This window comes from Cantharellus anzutake (genome assembly GCF_015039405.1).
Source record: "Cantharellus anzutake strain C23 chromosome Unknown EI90scaffold_28, whole genome shotgun sequence".
Classification (NCBI taxonomy): Eukaryota; Fungi; Basidiomycota; class Agaricomycetes; order Cantharellales; family Hydnaceae; genus Cantharellus; species Cantharellus anzutake.
Genome location: NW_024066978.1, coordinates 602342 through 621989, shown reverse-complemented (window position 1 = coordinate 621989; position 19648 = coordinate 602342). Strand labels below are relative to the sequence as shown.

Here is a 19648-nt window from a genome sequence, read left to right as displayed (position 1 = left end):
CTATATAGCATTATGGTGCAAGGCCGTGGGGCCATTAATTCATGGATGGTCAATGGCGTGCGTATTCGAGCTTGCTGCCTCAGCCAGAAGTATTACCCGCTGAATCGGCGAGAACAGATCTACAGCCGAGAAATGCCTATTGCCCGGTCGGCGGCGCTCGTATTTTCGAAGATAGAGGCGCATGTACACATAATAAGTGACGTCGTCCGAAGAGGCTAATTTCCCAGCGCTTTGTATAGGATTATGAGAGGAGTAAGCCAATCGCGGCGGACCACTTCGCCGAAAGGTTCACCATTTGTTGACGCTACGATGGATGTGGGGCACAGTGCCCGCTAATGCTACGCTGTATGTACCGCGCGTTCGTTAACCTCAACCGGAAGTAGTAACTAGCTGTACTACCCGCCAAATTTGGCCAGGAAAAAAAGCCAGAGCCGAGAAATACATCAGCACTTTGCACGGGATAATAAGCTTGAGGTTATGAGAGTGGGGCTGACAATCGCGGAGCTCTTCGCCGAAAAGTTCACCGCTGATTTGTGCGACGGATGCGAGGCTCGATCGTTGCCAGTACATATTATATGCTATCACGCGCGTTCAACTTCAATTGAGGTCACTTCGAGACAAATTGGCTGGTAAGAGCCAAGAGCTGAGGAGTGCCCAATTTTCCAGCGGGATATTTGTGTAAAGAGCGTGACTGGTAAGGTGTTTCGTGGACCTCTTCGCCGAAAGGTTCGCCGGTCATTGAGGTAGCAGAGGCGAGGCCGGCTGTTCGGCTGCTCGTACCGCATTGATGCGCTTGAGCAGATTAAATGCATTTCAACCCAAAGTGGTGCCGCCAAATTGGCCAGCTGGTAGACAGAAGAAAAGAAGAGAATCCAAAGGCCTACGCAGTCCAAGAGTCAACAGATTGCAGGGAAGAAGTAGTTCCTAGAGGAGAAACCCACGGTGTGCGGAATCCGCCTCGGCAGAACGGTATGTAGGCCCTAGAGACAGCCCCTGTGCATAATTCCAATTAAACTCAAAACAGTATGCATATCCCTAATCATTCGAGCGGTGGCGCAATGGTCTATCTATAGAGGCAGTGCTTCAACATCACCGCCAAGCCTAAGAAGCTCCATGGGACATAGAGTTACCGCGTTTTCATAGTAGCTACTTACCTACCGAACAAAGAAAAGCAGGCGCAAAACACGCACACAACCACACTACTTATACGAAACAACAATTGGCAAACGGTCACGGCAGGAGTTGCATTCAGCACTACCATTCATCGGATCGGCCTTTCTTCAGCCAACACAAATTGGTCTTGTACCTTATAAAAATCGAACAAAGGCAGCTTATGTGTGTAACGGTATTTGCCGTGCTGGCGTTACGCCCACGGCCCCTGTCGCAAGGCCAACCAGGATATCCAGCACTTCAAGTCTCGCGTCGGTCCATCTCATGTATACCATTATGGACCTGAAACGCGAGGCGCGAGGCGTTGTCATGCTAAGAGCTGGAGTTATGAGTAGTCGGCTAATTAGAGTGGGAGTCAAGCAAGCCAGGCACGTCATGATTCGACCAATTTCCATCTGCTCCAAGTTGTTTCACGCACTATTAATCCCGCGCAACGTGTAAAAAACGAGGCCTACACATGCATGGCAAATCAGGAGCTCCCATACAATTTACCAGTCGAAATTTCGAATGGAGCCTGAAGCGCGCATCGAGTTCTCGGGGTTGTCCACCAATGCGAACCGCGTGGACTTGATTGGGCACGCCAGATGACAAAGCCACTCGAAACTCAACACTGGATAGACCTAGCAGATAGGTGAATGCGAAGTGGCATTGTATCTGACAATCTACCTCATAGCAAAGACAGATGTGCAGCGACCCAACAGTGTCGAACCCAAGTGCTTGATCAGTGTATTTCAAAAAGTGGCCTGAATCCGATACCCCAGAGGACTCTTTCCGCTAGTAGACGTACGTTTGTATCGAAGTGCAGCTGCGAATCACAGTTTTATTTTCCCCAAGGCTCAATCATGAAGGTGGTAAAGATTGGGACTTCGGGGCAGGCTCGGAAAGCAATTGAATAGTGAACCAATCTTATAAGCCGACTAATCCTTGATACTCAGGTTGCTTCTGGGTATCTTTCCATTGAGCAAAGGAAGAACATAAAGTTGATGGTGAGGGCGTTTGCGGCAAATGACCAGCTTGTTGACGCGATTCCCAGCAATTGGAACGATTAAGAATGTCTTATTGATGTCGTCCCAATGATGGGACGGAAGATAGAGATGTCCCTTCACTGTGAAGGAGCTGAAGAAGGGCTAGTTCGCCCTCTCATCGAAGTGGTCACCGCATAATCCTTCGCCTCAACGTCGACAGAGACAAGTTCAATCGCGACACCGCCACTCAGGGTGCCTGCTTCTCGCCCAGGCCTCTCTTGTAATGTATGAGCGATTACCCAGGAGAACCGTCAAGAGAAATACGTCACTGTTCTAGTGCCAACCAAGAAAACCCCTCATTCCACTTGGAGGATAAGAAATGTGAGCCTACCTGCCTAGTGGACAGGGATCGCATTGGAGCGTTTGAATACCTGCCAGTGGGTGGATTCAGACTTACAGCCATGCTTTGATGACGAAACTGATACCAATCAATTTTTTTGATGAGCTTAATCGAGGTGAAAAACGAGCAAATTCGCACGATCGCATCTCGCAGCGGTCATCCAGCAACGCGACTGTTTAAAACTGTCGGGACGAGATTTGATGCACCTTCTTCCCTAGGACTTCAAGAAGGTCTTGAGAAACTAGAGGCTGACTTGTCGAGGATACACACGAGTGCTGAAATCGCGCTGTTGGAGGCTTCTGAGGTGTTGTGTTGAGTCCATATTAAAGCCGTCCTTCACAGGATAGAGAAACCTTCGAGATGGAAGAGAGGTGTTTTCTTGAAAAAGGGACGAGGCCAATGGTAAATAGGCCAAGCTTGGGTTTTTTATGGAAACGTCAAATTATCTCCCCTGTCCAAAGACAACACGATCGGGGAGCCACTGCACGGAACGGGTGGAAAGGATAGAAGTATTGCTAGGAAGGAAGAGGCTGCGGCCCTCCGGATATCGGGGAAAATTCCGGCCATGGAAAGGAACGAGGGGTAGAACTTCAAGAAGCGGTGGCCGATGAAACGTTTCGTGTGGAACAATGCAGTAACGCTATTAATTGTGAGTGGTACGATTATTATTATTTGACTGATGAACGTTTGCTACCGGCTTGTGCTTGCGCTAGATAAAAACTTGCCTTTCGCTCCCCCAGCATGAGTTTGGGTGATATCCTGTTTTTATCAAGATTGTGAACGCTAGGAAAACTGGTTCGGCTAGCTCTGAAGGAGCACCCTGGAGATTTCCCCAAGCAAGAATTTTCACTATGTTGGACATCGCCAAATGTGCCTCGTACCACCAGCCTCTATCGGAATAGAGGTTCAAGTTGGGATCCGACTCGGATGACTGTTGGCCTCAAATTTATAAAGGTACCATTATCAATACAGTTGCGCATTTACGCTCATTGCCGACTTGTTTATTTACTCTTGAGTCTGAACTCAGGATCCTTCGAAAGCGACGATTGTCGAAGCCTATCGCGCGGGGAGAACAACCGTTATTGCCGCGGCCCGCCTCAATCTCGGCTTGGACCCAACCCCAGCATACCCCTCGGGCGTCCCAAAAGGAATTAGGAGGAAACTCACGCGAAGTTTATGTCGCCACTCAGTGACTGCAGCAACCCCCGTGAGGGTAATCCCTCCTTCTCCCTACTTCCCAGCTACTCTGCCTCCGATCCCACATCCCTTGAAGGCTGATCACCGGACTCCCTGCCACCGATTAGCTGGGAAGGCAGTGGTGGTCACCGACTACAAGCGTTCCAAGGGAGGTCCAGCAAGCCGAAGCCATTCTTGCTGCACTTCATCATCAATTTGGCAATTATTTTACACCCAAAGAAACAAGATTCACAATCCGCGCACTGCCGCTTTTCTCCAAGCTCAGGGATCCAGCTTCTCGGATTAGCGCTCGCCTTTCTAGTCAATCACTTCAGTGAACCTGACTCACAGCTGATGGTCCATTTCTGCTTTGGTTCCCTGACCCTGCGACCGCGAGTGCGACTTTCAAGAGCTTCTTCTGTACATGCACGCGTGTAAATTGTGATATTAGGCAGATCGCTGAGTCAACGGTGACCGAGGGGTTGTTTGAAAGAAGTCATGTTCCGGTGGGTTGGATATTGGACGTTGGATGGGCTTAGGGACGCGCCCATCACTATCGCCAAGGCACAAATTGGCTCGAGAATGCTTTCCGAGTTGATGCAGTATCGTCACTGCATTCGAATCTCTTGCACGACGGAGAGCGCATCGCATTCTTGATCATTAACTGTTCATACATCTTGGTCAGTTCGATCGCCTCTGACCATTTCTGAATATGCAGTTCTAGACATCACGTCACTACTTCGCGTGCCGCACCCCTGTGTCCTTTTGCTCTTGCCCACCGTGATCAACATGGAGAACGGCCCTGCCCACCAAGGTTGAGCAGGGGGTCACTGACTTTCCCTTACAATTCGAACTGAGTACTCGATTCATCTGCCGCCTGTTGCACACAGGCGGACTTGGGTGTGTAGTGCAGCAGAGTGGCCGGCACTATGTGCATCCGGAGCTCGTTAGTGCGGATCTGCGAGGGTGGGCGGCTTTAGCGGTAGCTTTTCATGAGTGAGTGACTCATGCATAAGCCCACCTTCACAAATCACGGCCCTGCTAATCCACCGGCGAGAAAATCCTTGGTACCACTAGACGCGTTTTAGCTCAGAAAGAAGCTCTTCCCAAGTTGATGTATATGTCGTCTCTGCATCCGCCCGATCCTTGGCAGACGGGCCTGTTCACTTATTGATCAAGAGTTTGACTGTATCTTGTCGTGCTCTTGATCAATAATTGTTTGTGCATCTTGGTGAGCTCGCATGTTCCACCCGATTCTTTAGATAAACAACCATCCGGTGAATGCGTATCTTGTGCTACTTATGTTCGATACGCTCAGCTTGCATCAAAGCACGCGTTGCTTTGAGGCTCGGGGTGAAGAATAGAAACTCCTATCGTTCCTCCGTTATCGGAGGTTTTACTGATCCATCGGGCATATCCAGCATTCCGCATGGAGCAACACGAGACGATCGGTGGTTAACATGAAACGCCGAGTGAAGGTAAGGGCGAACAAACTACGTTCCACGGTCACAACGATGATCCGATACGCCATGACAATGGGTCCAGTATAGTACCGCTAGCGCGAGGACGCAGGTAGGGGGGTCCAGAAACCCTTCGCAGCGTGTCACATCAATCAACCCAACCACCCCTGCTATAGGCTAAGAACCAGTGTACTTTCTGGCGTTCATCGACAAAAGCCGATCATAGGGTATACAAGGGACATACCGCGGCTGGCCTAGAACCTTGCGGGTAGTACATAAATAGAGTCCAAGGGTCATCCCATCAGTAATTCAAATAATTAAGCGCCAAGCTAGGATGTTTGTCCTCCCCATCAAATCGCCCAAGCTGGTGGTAAAGATGTGAGGATGACATACCAACCACAGAACACGCCCGCGCATGAATAGGAGACTAGTACTACGCAGGAAATATGCATCTCCTTCGGTCAAACGTAGTCATCCGTTGCCCGCACGTCTAGCTTCCGAGACGGAAATATTCATATTACAAGTGACCAGCCAAGCTGGCTGAGCGTCCCAAAACCGCAATATTATGGCAGGGCTGAACCTAGACAGGTTACCAGCCTCTATTGGGATAGGCTGAACCACCAGTCCCGACCCTGCTTCCTCCCATGAAATTGTATACTTCTTACCCACTCGAGGTCTATACATCATTAATTTGCTGATCGGAGAAAAAATTAATGACCCTCAAGTGCCAGGCCACAAACAAACACAATGCAAATGCGATGCCAATTCATAGAACCATTTTCCTTTCACAATGAACAATGAACGCAGACAGGGTACCCTTTCGCCGAAAATTGTTTCATCGTTTATCGAGGGTGCGACATTAGACCGGCAGGGCCGGATCCGAGCGCGCTGCTAGCATTGTTAACGCTTATGGTGTGGAGGCCGGCCAGGGGTGCATTCAGGTGATTAATTGCGTGCCACGCGCTTACCTCGCTAAATTAGCAAGCTACAACAGATCTACACACCCAATACGCGGCCGGGCTCTCGCTTAACCCAAAGATAGAGACGCACGTACACATAATACATGGTGATGATCCACAGAAGCTAATTTACAATGCTCCGTATCGCTTGGGTGTAAGAGTAAGCCAATCGCGGACCCCTTCGCCGAATGGTTCACCGTCCATTGACGGCATGATGGGCCTGGGGGTGGCCCGCTGCCATGCATGCTGTAAGGCGCACCCGCGAATCCGAATTGTCCCCGCCGGAAGTATTGCCAGCAGTATTGCCCACCAGGAGCTAGAGTCAAAAGAATACCCAATGTCCGTTCCGCACTCATTCAAATCAAACGGGCTGTCCTACGCACGCGCACCATACACAATACAATTCACAGAGACTGTTCTCCAGCACTGCTTTGCATGGTATAAGGAGAGTGGGACTGCCAATTATCGAGGACCCCTTCACCGTTGATTGACGCGATGGTGCCGCGCAATGAACGCGAGGCTCGATCGCTACCGGTTCTTATTATGTAGATGCTATCACGCCGCTTTGATTGCGGCCTTCGGCTAGATCAAAGTAGTACCATGAGACGTAGAAATTGGCTGGAAAAGAGCCAAAAGGCGAAAAGTACCCAATGTCCGACGCCCACGAACACGTCCTGCATGCACCCATACATACGTGATGTCAATTCACGGGAACTATTCTATAGCACTCGCAGAGAGGACAGTTGTGCGCCGCGCGCAATGAGCTTGGTCGGTGGGAAATATTGCTCGCGAACCTCCTCACTCAGAGGTTTTCCGTTTATTGCCACAGCGGGACCGAGGGGAGTGGTGCTGTATATGTCCGCAATGCACCTGCGTGTGGTACGTGCGTCTCAACCCCGAATGGCACCCGCCAATTGGCCAGCTGATAGCCAGAGGAAAAGGAAGAGAATCCAACGGTCTATATAGTCGACTCCAAGAGTCAACAGAACGTCCGAAAGAAGTGGCTCATAGAGGAAAAACACTGGAGACAGTGCGTATTGCACGCGTGATGCCAGCGCACAAGGTGTATAATGCAAAATCGAGCCCGATCCGGGTCCATCAACGGTATTCCCTCCCGGCAGACCGTACAAACATGGTATGCGGGCCCTAGAGACAGCCCTTGCATATAATTCAAATTCAACTCAAAGGGGTATCATCATGCATGCCAGTATGTATATCTGAACATTCCCTGGGGTTCGAGCGGCGGCGCAACGGTGCAGAGCGCTGCTTCTTAGCCGGCGAAGTAACGCAGTATTGTAACGTCGCCGCCAGGCTTAAGAAGTTCCATAGGTCATAGTTACCGCGTCTTCACAGCAGCTACTTACCTGCCTAACAAAGAAAAAGTGCTTGAGCAGGCGCCAAACACGCCACACTAGAACAACAATCAGATCGGAAAACGGCCTGGCTACAGTAGAAGTTAATTGCACGTACTGGTAGCACAACCATTCATCGGGTGAGCGTTCTTCAACCAACACAAATTGGTCTTGTGCCTCCCCCCCAAAAAAAAAAAAGGTCAATAAGAAAAAATCGAACAAAGGCGGCTTGAAGTGGGGAACGGGTTACTTGCCATACTAGTGTTATGTACACCCCCTGACTCTAACTTGTGACCGTGGGGAGCCTGTCGCAAGGCCGAACCGGATTTAGGAGAATCACTCATCATTCCCGATCTCTGCATCAAATTCCGCTGGTCCATGTCCTGGATATCAATATCGACCCGAAACGACGCATTGTGCTATAGAACTGGAGCCAGAAGTAGCCGGCTACCTACTAGTACTTTATAGGTGAGGCACGCGACTGGGCATGTGCATGTGGCCACGGTCGATTTGCTTTTACTCCAAGTCGTTCACTCGCCAGTAATCCCGCGCAATGCTTTACCAAGTAAGGCCTACATATTCATGGTAAATCAGGAGCTTATGCTACTTACCTGTCGAAAATTTAGAATGAGGCTAGCGCGCGCGTCACGTCGAGTTCTCAGGAGGTGTTCGTTTTCAGTCGTCGCGTCCTCCCTGCCGATGACCTGGGAGTACTACTTAAATTCTTTTCACATTGTATGGTAAGTGTACTACCGAGATTCATACAGTCACAACCAAAAGAAATGACCAACGGGAAAAAATTAAAGCAAAGAACGAAGGGAGTCAAGAGAAAAGAAGAAAAAAACCAAATCCGGAGCCGGCAAGTGTTGACTAGTTAGTATGACAGATAGATGGGTAGTTGAATTGATTAAAAGGGGGTGGAACGAATGGCGTTGCATGAGTAGTTTATCGCGCCAAGACAAAAAGTTGAGCTGAGGAAAAGAAATATGTGAAGAACAAGAGAGAGTGTGATGGTGAGCAAGGCAAGAAAATCACGGACGAAAGCAAGCAAGTGACAACGAGAGCATTTTGAATTCCGCAGCACAACACCTCCTCTACCACTCATATCCCTTCTCGAGCCTAACCAAGTGCAACCATAACGTGATCATACAATCGTGTGTCGACAATCCCATATACTTTGGTGAGAACGAAAGCACCTGAGTCAGGGGTGAGTAACGACACATTTCAGCTGTTGACGCCAGCATTTCAAAGGGTTTGATTGCCTGATATTGAAAAGCGGATGACGTGAGTTGTGAGCTGGGCGTGCATGAGGGAATTAAAAAAGAGGAGATACGTACGACAAGATCTCCTGTTGACTTGGAAAATTTCCATTTACATTCTCTCCAACCGTCCACCAAGAATCGCAAGCATTTACTACGAGTTGAAAAAAAGCCTGTTAGCACACTCATTCCCAGACACTCCAAAGGAGAAATAAGTTGCAACCCACTCTGCACTGGCGGCCTTCACAAGCGCACTCTCCTCCTTCATAACAGCATGCCTCAATAAGAAAGTCTTCTGAATCCTCTTAACCTCCTTCCCATCCTCCTCCTCCTCATCATCATCATGCCTCGCACCCCCCTTCTTTGCACTTCCATTAACCAGCAACGTACCATTCGCACCAGCAACACCATTAGCATCTTGCTGAACGTACGCAACGATATCCTCCCCGGGCCAATGATTAAACTTAACGAAGGTAGCATAAAAATCCTTCTCCCATTTCACCGTTGCGATTTCTTTCTTAGATTGAGTGAACGTCAATTTAGAGGGTTTCTGCGGTGGTGATGAATCGGAGGAGAGATAATCGTTTGGGGGAGGGACGAGGGTGCTGTGGGAGTTGGTTGGGCTGTAGGATGCTCGTGGGGGTGACAGGGCGTAGATATGCGTTCGCGGCGTTTGAGCCTCGATGGGGACATTAGGATCGAATTTTGTTTCAAACTGTTTTGAAGGAAGAGGCGAAGCGCGCCATGGCATGCCAGTCAGTATGTGTGTGTATTGTGCATGTGAGTTGAAAAGGCCACCTTGTATGCGGTATAAGGTTCGCCTTCTGCGTTCATGAGGATGACTTGAGCATTTCGCCTATCGCCACCATTAGGGAAAAACCATCGGAATAAGAACGGGGTGTCTTCTTTGGCCATTTGGTTGTCGTTAAGCTTTTGCCACCGAGTTCGGAGGCACTGGAAGCGAGTCAGAATGGGTAGTGGGGACACGTTGAGGTAAGTTGGTGATATACAGGCGGAGGAAGGCTGGTTGTGTGTATAAGCAGGCCGTGCGCGAGTTGACGGGACAAGGAGAAGCGAAAAAGTCCAAGAGGGTGCCCGAGAGCTCAGTGGAGTGCGAGTAAAAAGTACGAGGCGGTGAAAGGCTAACGAAGACCAACGGGTGAGGGCTAGGAGGAAGAAGCAGAGGGGACCGGTATATAAGTACGACAGATATCCTGGATCCTGATTGAGTTGTACTTCTTTTTTTTCCTCCTTTGCTGTGCAAACAATTTGCCAACAATTCAAGATTAGAAGTAAATCAATTATTTCAAGGATAAACTGCAATATATGGATTCCGAGTTCAGGGTTCACTAGTGATTTACTGGAGAAAAGCGGAGACCGATTAGAATCATAGTTTGCCAGTGTTGCGGCGGTGAGGCCGCTGCTCAATCAGCATTAGAACAGGAGTTTTATTGTGGCCAGGCAAAGCAGGAGCAGGGGCGGAAGGGGAGAAGGACACGCAAGAGGCAAGTGGTATTGGTCACCGGTGGCGAAGAGGGGGGATGAGAGGAATACTGGTTTGAGGAAGAAGAGTCTGAGAGGAGGATTTCGCCCAGAGGGGTTAAGCGCACTCAATTACGTAATAAATCCAATCGTTTTTTCGACTTCGGCAATGTCCTACAGTAACGGACAAAGGAAAAATGAGAAAGGGAATGACTTTAATATAATGAAACCATCTCGTTGCTAATCTGGAGAAGAAATGAGATCCAGATAGTTGCGTGATTGAGTTTGATCGCTTTGGAGGAAGTGAAAGGGCCGGTAGAGATTACTTTGATGGGTAACGGGAAAGAAAAAAGACGCTGGGGAGGAACGACCCTTGGTTGCAATGCGAGTTCTCAAACAAGGTACTGTTTGGCTTCACACGGGTTCGCCAATATCCAGGGACTGTCATCAGGTTCGAGCGCCCCCCCTTCAGCAGCGAAAAGGCGCCAAGTGTAAGGGAGAAAGATGCAAGAACCACCCGCCAATTCCGCTCATAACCGCCCGCACACGCTGCCACGCAACTCACAACGAAAACAAGGATGACTCGTCAACGCGATGCCGAGAGCGCAAATTGCGGCCCAAAGGCTCAAACAAACAGGTTCGATCTCAATGCGCCTTTATTCTCGATTAGGTAACGACATGAATTTTTCCTGTTTCAGGTTGATCCTAGACGCAGCCCCCAGAAAAGCTACTCTCGTCGTCGAGTGCCTAGTCGATATTGGACAAACAGTAACAAAGGGTCTTCTATATGTGCCACGCATCAAAAAGTGCCACACTTAACAGCTTTAAACCTCTGGATTTGAGGTGCCGACTTCGTGGTTACTCCTCAATGCTCATCAGTGATTAGATGCTTTGGAGTTTCAAATAGAAATGACCTTCTTCTAACCTTAATTCTATGAACTATACTAGTCCATATACGCTGACCATTGATGTTCATTGCCTTTGGATTCCGCCGACGACAAACGTACTACATATGTTTAGTTTTCCCTTTCTCCATCTGAAACGCTCTTTGGCATTGCTTTTCACCATCATCATGTATGGCTACCAACTGATCAGGTACGCCGTCTTCAGAACTTCCCCGTCAATGCCTCATGTCAGACACGCAGCGAAACACATACAACTTAAGGTCCGCCTTTCTTCGTATGCTTTCCCCTGTCTCCCGTTTTTCTTTCCCACGCACTTCCAATCTCACGAAGTGGGACTTACAAGTTTTAGTGTGGTCAAGTCGGCAGCGCTTGGTGTCCGGTGCTGGGGCCGAGGGCCGACCTACAAATATCCAACCAATTGGCCTATGGCCTTCTGGTACCGCTGCCCGCGATCTAGTGCTTGACCAATTCCCCTCAATCTTGGCTGGTGTTGTACTTCGGTATTCATTCCCAGTACACTGCATTTCATATAACACCCAACTCCATCGACTTGAACATTTGTCCGTTCAATAAACGAGTAACTCCACACCTTGTAGCTTTTTCCCTTTTGTACCCCACTTCGTCCATTGCAATCATCTACCTCAAGATCCTCACCCATCCCCGATCTCCGCTGTGAGCACTTACTGCCGTGCAATCAATTCTGCATGGCAAGTGTCATCTCCCTCATCTTACTGATCATTATACTACCTTGATAGTACAACTTGGTCTAATTCGGCTTTAAGTCGGGCTCTTCCCCTTCCGCTTTTATTGCTCCATCTGCGTTGATGGGGATAATCACGGCGCGACGTTTGATCGGGGCGCCGTTTACGCGCGCTTGATATGAGGGCTGGGAGAGCGGCGAATTTGAAACTGGTATCCAAATTCGGTGTCTGTTCTCAGTTCCCACGACGCATGGCCCATTTGAACTTTTTTGATTCTGATCGTTCGAATTCGACTTTCTCCTCGCTTCGCCCAATCGATTCAAGTCTATCTAACGCCACGGGACCCGTCATTAAAAATCAGAAAATTAGAAACTCTGCATGCTCCGAATAGCCTCCGCCCCGCTCATAACACCTCTGCCGAACTCAATCTCTCCATCGGGCACCGCGGCCTCACCAAAGCATTTGGCATTTGAATAGCTGAAGGGTTCTAGATTTCAAAACTGTGAATTGAAGCCCTTATTCCATACGTTGATTGTTGTGGTCCAGCTATTTTATCGCCCGGCTGGGGCGAGCGGCGGTTGTCAATTGGGCGGTAGTTGCCCTGTCCGCTGCAGTTGGCCATACAAAAAAAATCGAGGGTGCGGGAGTTTGCTGTCATGCATGCATGCGTAATTCGCGTAACGTTTTCCCTGTTCTCGTTGCAATCAGCTGAAGAACGTTCGCCTTGCCAGCTGGCTCGGGTTGTCTCTTATTCTGAACGGGCGGGCCACGTGGGACTAGGAGTGCGTTACTCGAAAAAGAAAGGTCTAGCTAGCCCGGGTCGCTTCTTATTCTGGGGTGTGGAATGGGTAATGTGAATGAAGGCTCGCAACTAAGTTTTGCTGATCAACCAAATAACTATCGCAATGTAGGCATTTGGGCAATCTACTCGGGGTTCCGCATGCAATACCCTTCAATGTGCTATTAACGCGCGGGCCTCATGTGTGCGTTGCAAAGCATGACAAATTTGAAGTGCTATAAAAACGAACGCTATGGTTGCCGCCGAACGGTCCATCGTCAATCACTTTCATAGGGAACAAAGGTTAGAAAAAGCTCTTTGCTGATACGGTTTCTCTTCTCCCTGGATCTTCAGCATATACTTGAGGCGCAGCAATGGCCCATCTCATTTGAATCAGCCACGTTATGGGGATCGATCCGTTTATTTTTCGGGGAAATTACTCCTTTCTTACAGAAATGGAATTGGCAACGATCGTACGTCGTCTTCAACTGAATCAAACGTTTTGCCTGAGACAAACAGAAAACTACTGTAGAGCTCATATGTGTTCGGGTTCTCAGGTTTTGACCTAATTAGGTCATTGCTCTGAAACGTGCAGGTTTTCGAATTTCACATTAGCCAAGCCGCCGATATTTGCTTCGCAATCGCTCATGGGTAGGATCGTCTGCGTCCCCCCTCCTTTCCCTTCCGTGAGCCATGAGTGTTGTGGGGATTATCTTGATTCTGAGACTTAACCTGTGCGCACAGGCTTTCAGGGAGAAGGCCATTGTTGAGGGAGGAGTCTAGGTCCTAGTTCCCATGGCTTGTTCTATAGACTAGGCAATGGAATCTGATAGCGCATGACTCCCCAGATTGCCCTTAGGTTGGGTCCGCGAGCACGTACAAGTAAATCCCGCACTCGATTAGGTTCCCTCTCTGATTCTTCACATAGTCACTGACTACCTGGGAACCAGCCATAAGCAATTCCCCGGCTAACTGAACGCCGCCAAAGGGGGGATCGGTAGTGGCAAGGCATTTGAATGGGGTGCAATAACATTGCATTATGCAGTATGTGCGTGTTATGGCGTTCGGCCTTTCCGCCGCCGAGAATATTTCCCGTTTGTTGCATGAACTACGCCACTGGCGATCCTGTAGGGGGCATCAATGGCCAGCGTTTGGATGGACAATCTTTCCAAGGGGGGGGAGGGGATGTGGCGCGGGCACGGCATACACCACCTGGTCTCATGGAACCCATGTGTTCTCTGGTTCCAAATCCCTATTTCTGATTGTGTTTTTGTTCCCCTGAAGCGTGGACCTTCTGGACTCTTGCTGCAGCCTAGTGTCAATGAGGTAATGACCATATCAGGGTAACATGAATTCATTGAGTATGTCAATCATTCATTTTCAAAGTTAACCCAATCCGTCCCTCAGCATTTTTCACGGGAATTACAGCCGGGACTGGTCAGCAGGACCACGCAGCAACCGCTCTCGAACTCCCCCGTTATTTTTTCGCGAATAAGTCCGTGATTAATGTTCTTGCAGCCCCATACCTCCGACTCAGTGCATCACTGGCGTTTTACAACTGATGTTGTTCGACCTCGCAAGTTTTTTTTTCGTTCAGGCCTCAGCTAATTCCAAAAACACATGATTCTTGCGCCCTCTCCCTCCCTCTCCCCTCCTCCCCACACACTTCCGTAGAGTACAGCCGTCAGGCCAGTTCCTCGGCACGCGAACTGATGGCCTACGCCGCTTTCTACCGGGGAGGGGTCGTTGGGGAAGGATTCCTGATGCGGTGACGCAATACCTCTTCTTTCCATCCCTTTTAATCACAGATGACAGGTCCAAGCATCTCCCATGAGGGATTGGCAGGATTATTTCTAGTGGCCTGGTTTCCGTCTGGCAGTCGTAAATATCCCAAGTTCGCCCCGAAGATTCTCGACGTTTCGTATTTCACGGTGTGGGGGGCTTAAATGCCCCTAGTTGATTTAACAGCTGAACAGCATAATCTTGGATGTGAGACCAGAAAGTTAAAGAACAGTCCGCCTTTGGAGGTTCCACCGTTGCTGGCTGGTTCTCAATTCCTCGGGACTCCTGTGCTATGATTTGTCGTATCATCTCGTCGAAAGAACGCCGAATTTCAATGGGGGAATAGTGAAGATCTTGCGACGCATTCTGCACAGTTGGCTGCCCCCTGCATAGTTGATTGCAGGATATTGGTCCAGGTGCACACAAAGGAAAATCGTCCAATTAAAAATGTGATAAAACAATAGACAGTTAGGTGTTACGGTCGATACATCGAAAGCAAAGAGGAAGAGAAATTGCACATGATAGCGACAAAAAGTCTTAACGAGCAGGTGAATGGGGGGACTAAAGCTACAGATACTGGGCAGAATCGTCGCAGTGCGTGAGGTGACCATGAATCATGAAGTTGCCGGAACCATAAAACATGTCCGTCCGATCAAGGTAACACTGACGAATCCCAGCCTACAGCCGCTTAAGACCTTTCTTTCGCTTCGACACACCACCTGGGCCAGTAACTGATCGCTTCAACGACTTCGTTGGTGCGACGTTCACCGCAGTCGTTGGGGCTGCGCCAGCATTGGCAATGGCGGTGGGCTGTAAAGGCCCGCTGCTCGGGGTTTATTTCCCGAGGCGCTACTGTTCAGAGAAGCTACACTCGAGCTCGTAACAATAGTAGATGAAGATGAGGTTGTGGAGATTTTCGTGGTGCTGTTGTTGTTCGATGGAGAAAGCTGCAACGGTTCGGCGTGCTCCGGCGGAGCGAGATGCGCAATGAGCGTAGCAGACGTCTTCATTGACTTGACTGGTGTGATGTTGTTCGTCGGAGGGATGATCTCACGAGGAATAGGGGCTGGGATTGAGATCGCTGGTGGTGACCGGCTCGACGAGGCAGGATGTACCACTGATGGAAGTGAGTCGTTATGTGACATTGGTGCAGATGAGTTTGACGACGCTGAGGGTATATCAAACTCTGGGGGTCGTAACTTTGGCTTCGCGTGCACCTGAGTGATAAGCTTCGCGTGTTTGAAGTACTCGTCGTAATTTTCGAGGAGCAGCTTCCCTGCAGCCTCATCGAGGGCCGACTCCGCGTTAGGGTAAATAAGTAAACATTTGATCTGTAAATTGAGACACATCTCAACTATGCAACAACAAACGGAGTCAATGGGACTCACTGTAATCAGAATGTGTGCAATCCCATATTCTTTCTTCCAATCCTTCTTCAGAGTATTAACGCAGATTTCCCCCGACTTTGAGACGTTGGGATGGAATATACGGGTTATCATCGTGCCTATCAAACAAAACATTAGGACGCGTAAAAGGGGTTGAGTGCAACGAAAGGGGTGCATGCATTTTGGGGGAGCTGCGGGGAACTCTTCCGTAAATTGAAACCTTATCTTGAAATATCCTCCTTCATACGGTGTCCCCTCTATGAATTACCGCCACACCAAGCCAGGTAAATTAGCAACGCTTGACCTCCAACGTAAACAAACAAATAAGGCAAAACCACTGTCGTGTGAAGTTGATCGCCTGCGATACTCACCGGGGCCGGCCACGATACCAATGACATCGAGTATATCTTCATCGTTGGTGGCGATCCGTATGCCGTCAGGTGGAGAAGTTCGCAGGGTCGTGATTTCTTTCATAAGCCGGCGCATTGCGCCAGATGTTAAGGACTACAGAGGAACACGCCTCAACAACGACCTTATAATAGTGAATATGAAGATTTATGGAACTGACCATACTGGGAGCACTTGTCGAAGCGGAACGAAGGCAAAACGTTACGGAGAAGAGGAGCTGTTGCTCGATGGGGTTGTTCACGGTACTTGCCGGAATGCTTACGTAATGACGCAATTATAACTGAATTGGTCGAGGAGGCAGTCTTCAGTCTGGGAACTTGTATGGTCTCGGATCAGTGCTCGATCGAGGATTTGATGCTCATCTAACAAGGTTTAGGGCGCTCGGCGCTAATCCCATTTGTTTTGCAAGCGTCCTCAGGCTCCTCAGGCACGGCTGAAAGGGTTGGACAATGAGTCAGACAGGCATGTTCTGGGGCTACTTCTCCACTGAACGGAGTTGGATCGCCGCAAGTCAGCTGCAATTCCCAAGGCAATGCACAGGGGATACTGAGTCCCATCCAGCTAGCTGCCAATAGATCGATGTAGAGCTGAAGACAGGTCTCAGTTTCTAGCGGACCTGGACACCTCCATGCGAACTTCTGAGGGGAGTAGGAGAGACAAGCTACGATATCAATTGTCGGAAGTCTCACCGGTTCGTTATATGTTACATATTCTATATTGGTTTTTGATGAATCAACTCGTTGTTATTTTACAATTTGATTATGCCATCCAGGAAGGCAGTCACTTGCTCGAGAGCATCATAACAGGGGAAGGGCTCATTGGCGGCGTCAGAACGAATCACCGTGGCAAGGCTATTTCCGACTCTCCGAGAGAGGGATCATCGACTCTATTTCACGAGGTCGATACAATCTCCGAATGATTACCGGGCTCTTGCCATCTTGCCACCAGCGAGTCCGACTTCCACATAATGGTTTTTCCGTTCATGGAGCACAGGCTGCCAATATAGTAGGCAAGCTTGGTGCATCACTCCTAGGTCATCGCGGTCAGTATGGCTACAACACTACAGCCCGAGGTGGCGGAGGTCGATGCAAGTAGAGATACAAATGACACAATCGCAGCCGCCTGTTAATCGGCAATGTTTTTAGCTCCACGTCTCCTCAAACCATCTCCCCTCCGATTCCATCTGTGTCATGTATGCTCTACTTTGGGCTTCCGTCCATTCACCTTCGCCTTCCAATACTTTCCGGATGGCGAGACGTACAGCCGCAGGCATCTTATTCGAAGATCTACGATAGATCGAGTGAATACTGGGACAGTAGCGAACAAGGGATACCTACCCGGAGAGATACACGTATGCCCTCCGTAAAATAATCCACTCCCGTATTAGTTCCCTGTCAACTGGGATTATATCCTGGACGTAGATTTTATTCTCCTGGATTGTTACGGTTATCCTAAGCACTCGGTTGAACGGTTGAACGGAGAGATTCTCAATTACCTGATCCCTCGAAAAGGCAAGTCGCAATCGTAAGTGTCCATTCGCAACATATCCCTCTAGCTCCTCTCGATAGAGGTAGTCAGCTGATGCGGACCTGCATCCAAAGTAAAGTAGATTATCTGGATTACTCATCAGTTTGTCGGAACCACCAAACGGGCGTCGGCTGCCCACCATATTGACCCTCATCTATTCTATGCTGAATAATCGCCCTCAGTGGAGCAAGCCCAGTCCCAGGGCCAATGAGTATCACTGGGGACGACTCCTTCCTGTTTGGAAGCACAATGTTTCCTTGTTGGAACGCAAATGACACTTTGTCACCTGTCACACGAGACGTATATCAAAAGGAATATTCCTGCTAAACGACATGACGCACCAATTTGCAAACGACTGAGCCAAGTGGAACACAGTCCCCGACGAATTACCTTTAATGAAAGACTCCTGTAACGCACGATTGCTACAGTGAGCTGCACCCTCCCTGGAAACACCTAATGGGAATTAGGCAGGGGAACGGGCGATAGGTTGTTAACATACTTGGGATGAGTTTGATATGGAGAATTTCCTAGGGCGGATGGTAGGGAAAATATCGAGAACGTATTCGATTGGTATCATTGTCGACTTGAAGTCTGCCAAAACTTCAAGGATTGTACGCCGCGGGCGCTGGGCGTATTCAAACAAGTCATCCTTAAAGTATCGCAGTTCAGAAGGGAAGCGCATGATATAGAGAACCGGTCTACTCACCTGACCCTCACTTGACGAGAATTCTTTCAGCCTATCTAGTTCTCTCTCATCGGAGGTGTATTCCCGGCAGGCTTCAAAAAAAGAGCGTCGAGGAACAGATGCGATATCAATGTGCCCAAGGAGCAAGTCTCTCAAGGAGGAACGTTTTGGTAAGGATGTTGGTAGGAAGTCATCTGGAAGCGTCGCCGTGCGTTGACCGGTAAGCAACCCCGCGAGGAGCCGGTGGATTGACATACCCTCATCGTCTTGCACTACCTCAAACATTGCATCTGCGTGATCTTTCCAACGCATCCGGGAGAGGAGGTAATCAACATCAGAGGGTTCGTTCTGTGGCCGCAACGTAATGACATCTCCAGGCTGGAAGCTACGTTAGCGTTAGCAGCCGAATACCATTTCATGCCTTAGATACTGACTTGTTGTGTGCGTTTTGGATCTCCAGTTCAACGTGCCTCACGTCTTGATACCAATCGCTCCGAGTAATACGTTTGTTCTCAATCACACGCGCGCGGACGTCAGCTGGAGCTTCTGAGCACGATCTTGAAATATCCAAAAATTCTTCACCAGATGGACAAAGAAGAAGACGTGCTTTATGAGCCTTGATGTACACCGACGGGGAAGAAGCCTCAGCGGAGTGGTCGTACAATTCGTTTAGTCTCTTGAGCAGGTCATCAAGCCAGGGATCGAGCGTGCCATATATGCTATGGAACCTACATAAGGGCGGAAAGAAGCACATTCGGGAAGCAAACGAACCCCAAATAATGCTGTTCATCTGCATCCGCGCGGGGAAGTATGGCATGAGCTCCGAGGGAAAGTAGACGACGATAAAGCCTCTTTGTCGCCCAGCAAAATCGTTCATAAGATGAATCCCCGAGACCAAAGACAGCTATATCCAGATGCTCAAACATATCAGGCGTGAGATCAACCCTAAGCAGTTGTTTCCAAAAGGATGTCATCTCGTGCGGTTCATCGCCGTTGCCGGTAGTGGAGCAGACGAATATTACAACGTCTTCTTCCAGTAGCCCTGACTGAAACTTCTTAAGGCTCCCGGAAGCCCTCGTATCCGATGACACGCACTGGCGAATATCCATCCAGTGAGGCAATTCTTGCACGAAAACTTGACCTGCGTAGCAATCTTCCTATCCGTTCAGCCACGTCCTGGGATGTACCCGTCTCAGTGGCGAATAGAATGAGGATAGAGGAAGAGTCTAGTTCGTTTTCCGCGGCCATCGCATG

General features: G+C 49.2%; 4 protein-coding genes across 4 annotated transcripts; 1 reads left to right on the top strand and 3 right to left on the bottom strand.

The window, feature by feature from the left end:
- Positions 1-8012: 8012 nt before the first annotated feature.
- EI90DRAFT_3016910 (uncharacterized protein) lies at positions 8013-9656 on the bottom strand (the record flags this gene model as incomplete). Its single annotated transcript, XM_039057045.1, has 5 exons — positions 8013-8054; positions 8094-8186; positions 8820-8895; positions 8969-9456; positions 9540-9656. The coding sequence occupies 5 exons, from the start codon at positions 9654-9656 to the stop codon at positions 8013-8015; spliced, it is 816 nt and encodes a 271-aa protein (XP_038915361.1).
- A 1697-nt stretch (positions 9657-11353) lies between these two features.
- On the top strand, positions 11354-13390 carry EI90DRAFT_3016909 (uncharacterized protein; the record flags this gene model as incomplete). The annotated part of the gene is made up of 9 exons (XM_039057044.1): positions 11354-11620; positions 11643-11688; positions 11725-11800; positions 12376-12467; positions 12538-12677; positions 12741-12812; positions 12962-13080; positions 13203-13293; positions 13352-13390. 9 exons carry the CDS (start codon positions 11354-11356, stop codon positions 13388-13390), a joined length of 942 nt encoding a protein of 313 aa, XP_038915360.1.
- Positions 13391-15197: 1807 nt separating this feature from the next.
- On the bottom strand, positions 15198-16577 carry EI90DRAFT_1228197 (ubiquitin-conjugating enzyme/RWD-like protein). Its single transcript, XM_039051580.1, has 6 exons — positions 16343-16577; positions 16146-16278; positions 15954-16031; positions 15778-15893; positions 15607-15720; positions 15198-15506 (listed from the first exon to the last, which is right to left on the bottom strand). Exons 1-6 carry the CDS (start codon positions 16343-16345, stop codon positions 15396-15398), a joined length of 555 nt encoding a protein of 184 aa, XP_038915359.1. The 5' UTR covers positions 16346-16577; the 3' UTR covers positions 15198-15395.
- Positions 16578-17323: 746 nt separating this feature from the next.
- EI90DRAFT_2922864 (riboflavin synthase domain-like protein) lies at positions 17324-19642 on the bottom strand (the record flags this gene model as incomplete). Its single annotated transcript, XM_039054805.1, has 11 exons — positions 17324-17468; positions 17520-17611; positions 17660-17796; positions 17849-17995; positions 18051-18162; positions 18209-18358; positions 18416-18588; positions 18652-18779; positions 18829-19113; positions 19166-19440; positions 19490-19642. The coding sequence occupies 11 exons, from the start codon at positions 19640-19642 to the stop codon at positions 17324-17326; spliced, it is 1797 nt and encodes a 598-aa protein (XP_038915358.1).
- Between the last annotated feature and the right edge of the window lie 6 nt (positions 19643-19648).

What these genes read in the sequence shown, in the direction of transcription:
- EI90DRAFT_1228197 (XM_039051580.1), bottom strand. An exon ending in TTGCACACATTCTGATTACA is followed by an intron (nt 15,721 to 15,777) that starts GTGAGTCCCATT and finishes CTCAATTTACAG; the next exon opens with ATCAAATGTTTACTTATTTA. An exon ending in ACGCGAAGCTTATCACTCAG is followed by an intron (nt 15,507 to 15,606) that starts GTGCACGCGAAG and finishes CACTTCCATCAG; the next exon opens with TGGTACATCCTGCCTCGTCG.